General features: G+C 35.0%; 1 protein-coding gene across 1 annotated transcript; it reads left to right on the top strand.

The window, feature by feature from the left end:
• The first annotated feature begins 275 nt into the window (after positions 1-275).
• LOC131033949 ((R)-mandelonitrile lyase-like) lies at positions 276-7,498 on the top strand. The gene is made up of 6 exons (XM_059215656.1): positions 276-658; positions 3,574-3,635; positions 5,627-5,662; positions 5,751-6,383; positions 6,533-7,358; positions 7,456-7,498. Exons 1-6 carry the CDS (start codon positions 276-278, stop codon positions 7,496-7,498), a joined length of 1,983 nt encoding a protein of 660 aa, XP_059071639.1.
• The last annotated feature ends 1,653 nt before the right edge of the window (positions 7,499-9,151 follow it).

Here is a 9,151-nt window from a genome sequence, read left to right on the forward strand (position 1 = left end):
TGGATTATGTGGACATGCGATGGTGGACGGGAAAGGAAACTTTCCTGATACAATTGTGCCAACTGACGAGAAAGGACACTGAATGCATTGGCCAATCATATCTCTTTAATAATTTTAGAATGCCAAATGAATTAAATCTTTCATGGGATTTTCGTTCAAATTCCAAAGCCAAGTTTTCTATATCCTTGTTTTGTATCAGGTTTTTCATTGCTTGGCTTTGGTTGGGTTTCCTTTGTTGCAAAGATAACTTTCTAATGGGAGGTGACAAGAACATAATGGAACCTACCTCCTATGAGAGATGGGAAAAGAACAGAGGGCTATGGATGGAGATTACTGATGGGGTCCTTGTTTCATATCTTGAGAGGCTTCATGACAATGATCCGAAAGTGACAGAGGATTTTGTGAATGGTTTGGAGAAAGGCATCCTCACGACGTTTGGAGTGGAGTTTAGAATTGATGAAACCTTCGTCATGGAGATATCTTCTTTGCAGATGGAAGGCAACAATTTCTATAGAGAAAGGAAGGTGGTGAAAGAAGCCATTGCGGCTTTCGTTGACAAAGATAGCGAGAGGAAATGGGTGAAAAATATGAAGGACGACGACTATAACAGGAAGGAACTGAAATTACTTTGGGTGGAGATGGCCGCAGTGATTATGAGGTACATTACTCTTGATAGACGCTATGCCAATATTATCTCTTACCACTTTATGATATTAAACCATTTAGGGCACAACAAAAGAATTTCTTTGTCTTTCTATTTGTTATCTTCTCTTGAAAATAGCTTGGTGAATAAGGCCAAAAATGGTGATAACCCTGTTCTGCATGAGTGATGCAAAGGCTCGTGTCCATGACTAAAATCATCCCTCCATATCAGGTTCAGACACACATCAATTTCTTTTGTAGCAACACTCACCTAAACACACCTCAAATACATAGGTTTTCTCAAACCAATAGGCTACACAAACCACCAAAAGTAAACATCAACTTCACAAACTCAATCCAATGATCGGAATAAATTTCATTAGGCCAGTTACACATGTCTAAGGACAAATTAAGACTCAAAAACACTCAGACTTCGCCAAACCCTTATATCCTACTCACACAAGCCACTTCCCTATGAGGACGCAACTTGTCCATAAACTCATCTCACAATGCCAAACTCTACACGTCAACACCTTTAGACACTTTGGAATTATAATTTTTATATTAAAAGACCACACATAGTCACCAATCACATAAAAAAATCATGAAGTAGTTTTTTGCAACCTTCTTGTAGTGGTAGTGACAGGAACTCACGTAGACATGGCGGTTTCTAGAAATTGACTCATTTGAGATGAATTTTTCTAGTAAGAGGGAATTTTGTTCACAACATCATAATATATCCGTACACCAAGTGTCAGGTCATTATTTGACTATACATATCTATACCAACACATTTTCTAACTATAGATCTGGTAAACCATTTTCTGAACAGGCTGCTTTCACAAAAATGATCATAACTTGCTCATTTTTACATTAAATTCCATCAGAATTGAAAAAAATGAAAGTAGACTCAATTTTATTTCCATAAATGTGACATTTTAACAATAATCCTTCCATAAAAAATATAACAAAGATTTGTAACACACAGGAATTAGAGTTTTACCAGTATGTACCATTGTCAAATAAGCATTTTGACATCATTTTGCACGTGCCAACCTTAACTTGAGACCCTGAAACCAAAACAAAATGAAAATAATTTCTATTTTCCTCCATTCCACCAAATATTATAATTTGATCAACGTGGAAAGAAGGTTTATTACATTTTCAAAGTCATGGTTTACCCTACCTAGAGTTTTTAACAGTTTTTACAAAAATTGGTATATCTCTTCCAAAACTTAATGAAAAGAAATGAAACCAAAACAAAAATACTGTGGATTCAACCCTATATCATTCTCAAGTGATCTTAAATGCTAATTAATAAGTTTCCAAGAAGAAAAAATAACTTATATCAAACTGTCACATTCAGAATACTCAGAAAATTGCAGGAAACCTCAAACTTTTATTGATTTTCTTCTTTCAATACACACCAACCCCTCATGATTCGACCATCCCTGGTTCTATAAGCCTTTTAAAACCACTTTTGATAGCTATAAATAAAACACAAACCATCATAACCATTAGGCTTCCCCTTTACAACCTTTTTGCAATTTTTTGAAACGACAACTTTACAAAACTTGACCAAATGACTTTAAATTACTTTGTATCAACTTAGACACAGTAGAATAGGATAAATAAGCCTTATTACATCATTTTCAACCTTTCCTTGAGCATTTTCTATTCTTTGACCTTCTTAGGACCTTATAGGGACCTACATTGAACAAAAATGACTTAATGCCTTAAAATATGATTTATAATGACTTCAAATGGTCCCTTGGACCTTATACAACCTTAACACAACATTGAAAACAAAACAAGACATAAAAACATTAATGAGCCCTTTCAAAGCCTAGGTGCTCCTGCACCAATGAGGGGCTAATCATGCTCATCATGCAATATGCAAAGGATCATGGGGTTAAACCCTCATGAGCGGTTAAACCCCCCACATCTTCATCCAACAATGATGTTCATTATGTGTAAGATATGGAGATGGACAAATAAGAGTCTGGTATGGCTATGGACTGGTGGGAACTCAATGTCTCGGATGATTCGATATGTCGTCCCTCTTAGTAGGAGGGCCCCCAATGAAATATTACACCTACCACTGGAAGAAGCAGAAGAAAAAAACACCCCAGAAGGGCTGCCTTTAAGTATAAAAACCCAAATTACAAGATTCGGGGCCACCAAATACGAAGAAGTCCAAAACTAGAAAAATTGGGGAAACCAAGGGAAAGTAGAAGGGAATAAAGCTGGAAATCCCCATTAACGTTGAACAGGGGGAACAGGGGGAATAGGGGGATACCCAAAAAGATTCTTATTTTGGTACTCTCCTTAACAGCGCTGTCAAAAGCCAGGAGAATTGCTTTCTTTGGGTCAGTAAGGAGATTAATTTGTTAAAGGATGGAATTAAAGATATCATTAACAATTTCACTGAGACGCCCATGGAAAGCAGGATGAATAAACTTCTCTGAATGACACAGGAACTCATAGAAGATGTAAAGACCATGAAAATAGATCAGGAATCAAGGATTGGTCAGTTGGAGATTAGCTTATAAGAAATTAAGGGTAATCTGAAGAACCTGGCGGATATCAGTAGGGAAGCCATGAATAACAGTGCTCGGGGTCTTAAAAAGGTAAATGCGATGATAGCGGATCAAAGAGCTTAGACCAACAGAAGCATTCCATCCTCTGACATCAAACGGAAGAAGAGAATCCAGGAACCAAACTTGCAGGGTACGAGACTTCAAACCACCACAGGTCCCTATACAAGGACTAGAAGCATGAACCAGGAGAATAATACCTCCAGGTTCATCATGGATGAGCTCGAGGACAACAATAAGAGGGTGACTCAAAAGAATTCGAAGATGAAGTAATCTCTGGTCGAGTGAGTAACTTTAAGTTTTTTCTTGTTCTATTTTTTTTTTTGTTGTGTAGGTTTGGCCACTGTTTCCGTGGTTGTTATGTCATTGGTTACAGACTAGTTAGTGACTTCTTATGTTTGTTGTGCTCTTTAACTTTGGGTTTCGGGTCCCTGTAAAACCCGTTTATCTGAATCAAAAAAAATCCATCTATAACATTCACAAGATAAGATACCACTCGTAGTTATACGAACAACCTCACCTTATAACTATTTATATAGCAACTATAGGATTATATTTTAATTATAAATTATCAATAAGTTAAATTAACTCGCATAATTGTCCTATGTGTGGACATTACAAGTCCCAAAATAAATTCTCATCTATAACTATTCAATCTAGTTAGAATATGTATCAAATTGATGTGAAAACTGTCTTCTTGAATGAGAACTTGGATGAAAAATTATATATGGTGTAGCCTCAATTTTTGTAAGTTATTAGGTGTGAACATGTAGTTTGCCAACAAATTACGGCTCCTACATTATTTCCTAAGAGTTGAGTTTTGATAATATGATTTTAGCATCTTTACAATTCAAATTATATACGCCATAAATCTTTTGGAGCATTTTGGAATTGCAAATCGTAACTCATATTCTCCAAGTATTGAGATTGAGTTGAAGCTATAAAAATAGGTTACAACTCCCTTATCAGTCAAGAGCAGCAAGCACAACCTCAAAGGTCATTTTCATTCTGCTGGAATGAAGTTGACCTTTCTAAAGATGGATGCTTTGCTTGGAGGATTCTAACAAAAGACAAATTAATCAAACTTGGGATTGTTGATCCTTTTTGGTGTGTTCTTTGTGGATAGGCTCAAGAGGATGTGGATCACCTTCTATTACAATGTTCCTTTGCACAGTCCTGTTGGGCTCACATCATTAATAAAATGAATTGGATTTATCCCTTATCAAAGAATCTCTGGGATATATTCACAAATTGGCCTTCACTCTATCATCAATCATTTTTTTCTTGCATCTGGAAATTCGTCCCTCCTATGATCACCTAGTGGGAAAGAAACAAGAGGATCTTTAGATAGGAACCTTCAAGCTTATCTCGGGTCTTGCAGAAAATTGAAACTTCTATTTCAGAAGTAGTAAATGCATATGTAGCAAAATCCAAATCAATCAACTCTTCGTTTTCAGATTGGGATTAAAAAATCCTTCAATCCTGGGAACACATTAATCTCCCTTTTACGGGAAGCTCTTTCCAACCCCCCAAAAGAACAATAGATAGATTAAAAATCAATTGGATTCGTCCTCTGAAAGGTAAGTTAAAGTTAAACTTTAATGGGGCAACCAAACACAATGCACGCAAAGCAGGTGGTGGGTGTGTAATTAGGGATCATAAAGAAAATATTCTTGTAGCTTCAGTACTTCCATTCCTGGATGGTTATAATAATATGGCAGAAGCACATGCCCTTCTCCAAGGTCTCTTGTTGACTAAATCCTTTCAAATTTCAAACATCTTAATTGAGGGTGACTCTTTGCATTATCAATTCTTGTAGAAAGAGAATCTTGCACAATTGGAGCATTCAATATGTGTTGCAACAAGTCTGGCTGACCGTATGTTAATATGTATAAACGTAGATAGACGTTGACCATATGTTAATATGTATAAAATTACGAATGAAACCGTATGGGCTGCAAGACAGACATGTTACATTTCCACTTGCCCTTGACTGGACTTGGTAAAAGACTCTTATGCAAGATGGTCCATTATTTTATTGTTTTAATTAAACCGAAGACAGTGGAGGGATGATAATTCAACAATAATTGGTTGACAAAATTTATTTCATTTTCTAATTTGAACTTTTCAATCACGGGATTTGTTTGACAAAACCACCAAGGAGAATATAAATTTTGGATAAATATGCATAGTAAATTCTCGATACTATCCATATGGATAGATACGCGTGAACTGTTCTTATTCTATTTCAAAGACAATATCTATAAATAAGTGCAACGATTGCAAATACATCACAAAACATTCATTCGAAGAAGAATTAGACTGGTTAATCACATTCAGTATGGAGAAATTATTTCTTCTGATTTCATGCCTGCTGATGTTTACAGATCAATTCTGTTCAGAAGCAGCAACATCTAATCCGGGTGGGTAAAAACTTTTGTTTGGAATCAATATAGTTGTTTCTTAGCATAGGATTGTTTTTGACATTGACGATTCTGTGTGCAACTGCAGAGTACCCATATTCGTTTATGACAGCAGATGCTCAAAAGGCAGCTTCAAGATCATATGATTACATTGTGGTTGGAGGAGGTACAGCGGGATGTCCCCTGGCAGCAACTCTCTCACAGCACTACTCTGTTTTAGTATTGGAGAGGGGAGACTCTCCTTACGGAATTCCCGATGTGGAGGATTTCAGAGGGTCTCCCACAACTAATCCCAAAGTAGCGCAGGGGTTTGTCTCAGAAGATGGAGTGCAGTTGGTACGGGCGAGAGTTTTAGGAGGCGGATCAGCCATCAACGGTGGAGTCTACAGCAGGGCGAGCACTGAATATATTCGGAAAATAAAGTGGGATGAGAAACTTGTATATGAGTCATATGAATGGGTAGAACGGTTGAATGCCTTCCAACAATACAAGCTTTCTACTTGGAATTCTGCTACCAAGGATGGGCTTCTTCAAGCTGGAGTTCTTCCTTACAACGGCCACACTTTCGATCATTTGGTTGGCACCAAGATCAGTGGCTCAATCTTTGACGAGAATGGAAAGAGACATACAGCCGCAGATCTACTCCAGTATGCAAATCCAGAAAATATTGTAGTTCTTCTCAATGCTACTGCCAGCAGAATACTCTTCAGTTTGGGATCAGGTACCAATTCATATTTTGCTTTCAGAATTCCCCTACCCTACTTTACTTTGATGAGTATTCCTTTTATTCTTTTACAAAATATTCAGAAATATATTTCATATATCCATCTATGTGTATGCATGTAATATTATCAACAATCTATATTGCAGGAAAGCCAAAGGCTAGCGGAGTGGAGTTCAGAAGCAATAATGATGGTCTCATTTATCAAATTTCACTTAACCAATTGTCAATAAATAGTGAGGTGATTTTGTCAGCAGGAAGCATAGGTAGCACTCAACTTCTCCTCTTAAGCGGAATTGGTCCAAAAAGACAACTCAAAGAAATGAATATTCCTGCTCTTTTAGATTCACCTTTTGTAGGTAAACAAGTTCAAGATAATCCTAGTGCAGCCTTTACTATAGTATCCTCGAAACCACTTGAAGATTCTTATTCACAATTAGCGGGCATTTTAGACAATTCCCAAAATTACATCGAAAGTGGTAGCCTTGTCCAACGGAATAATGGTACAAATACACAATATTTAGGTGTTCTTGATATTAAGTTGGCATTTCCCTTATCAAGGGGTGATCTTTGGCTTAAAAGCGTAGACCCTCGAGATAACCCCTATGTTCGTTACAACTACTATTCACACTCTCTTGATCTACAAAGATGTGTGAAAGGTATAAAAGTAATGGTTAATCTGAGTATGTCATCTTCTATCCAAGAGTTTGCATTTACTGATAGTGGAAATTCCAAAACACTCCAATTCCTTGGAATAGCATTACCAAAGAATCAATCAAATGATGATGCCTTGGCGAAGCTTTGCAAAGAGGCACTAGGGACATTTAACCATTATCATGGAGGTTGTCAAGCTGGTTTAGTGGTTAATGAAAGATATCTGGTGAAAGGTGTTGATAATCTCAGAGTTGTGGATGGCTCAATTTATAAGGATTCCCCTGGTACCAACCCACAAGCCACAACCATGATGCTTGGAAGGTATTTATTTTTATTAAAATTTTTATTGCATTATTTCTTTTTCGATTCTCACAAAATATAACATTAACAATACATTTTGATCATGCAATATGTGCAGGTATATGGGAATTCATATCCTTCAAGAACGCACAATCTCTTAAAAATATGAGAAGACCATGTTGAAATAATTGGCACGCTTGTTGTGCTCACATTCATTTATCATAGAACTAAATAATACCAAACATGGTAATGTTTTTGATAAAGTGTGAAATTGTAAATAATTCAATTTTACCTCTCATTTCCTATCAATATAAATATTTTCCAAGATAGCACATTGTTATGAAATTTACAAGAATAAATTTAATTTGAGCTTTGATTAACTTTCATACAAAAGTGCACTTTCTTTTTTAATTGAATTGATATTATAACAAAAATACATGTTCCAAGGTTTTATGAATAAAGGAATGCATAATTTTTCTTATAATTTATTGTTATATGATGATGTAAATGTAGAAGTGTTTAATTTGGTATTTATTTTTTACACTATATAGTACTTCTTTTTTTGTTTTGTTGGTTTAATTATAAGTTATGGTGAGATGTATGTTTTTTAAGAAAATCATGTTAAATAAATTTACGAAATGAACATGTGAAAAGGATAAAATTATTACAATATCACTTCTTGGCCAAAATGTTTGTGCATAACATAACTAAAATGAATTGTACAATAGTATGATCACAAATTCTGCATACCCATGCCATTTGTCATTTAGTTTTATGCCTATTTTGAACAAATATATTAATTCAAATACCCAATCGCAAATGACACAATAGTGTGTGAATTTGGGCTCATTTTACTAGCCTCATGACCTATTTGTAAACACAAATATCTATATAAACCTAGCATTAAATAATATATTAACAATAGACACGCCACTAAATTCATTTTACCTACATTGTTATCTCACTTCTCTAAACATATACCTCCATTTCGGTTCTTTCTACCTAGATCTAACTTATATTTTATATCAAGGCAACTACATAATTGTAAACTTGTCTCTTTCCAATTTGAATTTAAAATTTCATATTTTTGGTACATCAACCTCCTTTGTCCATGTAAAAGTAAAGATCTACGCTAGAAGCATTTATGAAGGAATTGTCAACTTCACAAGCTAAAAGTGATATTTATATTTTAAATTTCAAATTAACTTAAAATAATGAAGAAATTTTAACGTAAGTTATGTTTATAATTTTTATTTTTATAAATATTAACATGATATATTTTTTAAGAAATTTTAGAATAAAATTTGAATGCTTAATTACACACACACACACACACACACACACACAGATATATATATATATATGGGTCAATGGAACGTCACAAAAAAAGGAGAAACACGTTTTCAAGGAAGAGTATCCCAATACTTATAATTGGATCGCAATGGTGTTCCACATAGTAAATTTAATATTTTCCTCTTGGGAATAGTTTATAAGGTTACAAGTCCATGCAAAAAAAATTATTTTTTTGGCAACTATATTATAGATGGATTTAGTTTGATGGAGATTGACTCTTTCATCCAACTTGTCTTTGATAGAGGTAGGTCGTTTACAATAGTTTCTTCATTTCTTAATGCCACGGATACGGATAAAATATGTTCCATTCGATAGTGCTATCTTTAATGCTCTATCTAAACTAAATTGGTGAAGGTTGTTCCATTCGATAGTGCTTATGAAGTTTGGAAATGATTGAAAAACATAGGTATGAAGGAAATTACAGAGATAAACTAGCTAACATGCAGACTGCAATATGAGAA

The sequence above is a fragment of the Cryptomeria japonica genome, unplaced genomic scaffold, assembly GCF_030272615.1.
Source record: "Cryptomeria japonica unplaced genomic scaffold, Sugi_1.0 HiC_scaffold_214, whole genome shotgun sequence".
Classification (NCBI taxonomy): Eukaryota; Viridiplantae; Streptophyta; class Pinopsida; order Cupressales; family Cupressaceae; genus Cryptomeria; species Cryptomeria japonica.

Coding starts and splice junctions, on each gene's coding strand:
- LOC131033949 (XM_059215656.1), top strand. CDS start 276: ATGGAACCTACCTCCTATGAGAGATGGGAAAAGAACAGAGGGCTATGG. Junction 5,663..5,750: donor AGCAGCAACATCTAATCCGG/GTGGGTAAAAAC, acceptor GTGCAACTGCAG/AGTACCCATATTCGTTTATG. Junction 6,384..6,532: donor ACTCTTCAGTTTGGGATCAG/GTACCAATTCAT, acceptor TCTATATTGCAG/GAAAGCCAAAGGCTAGCGGA.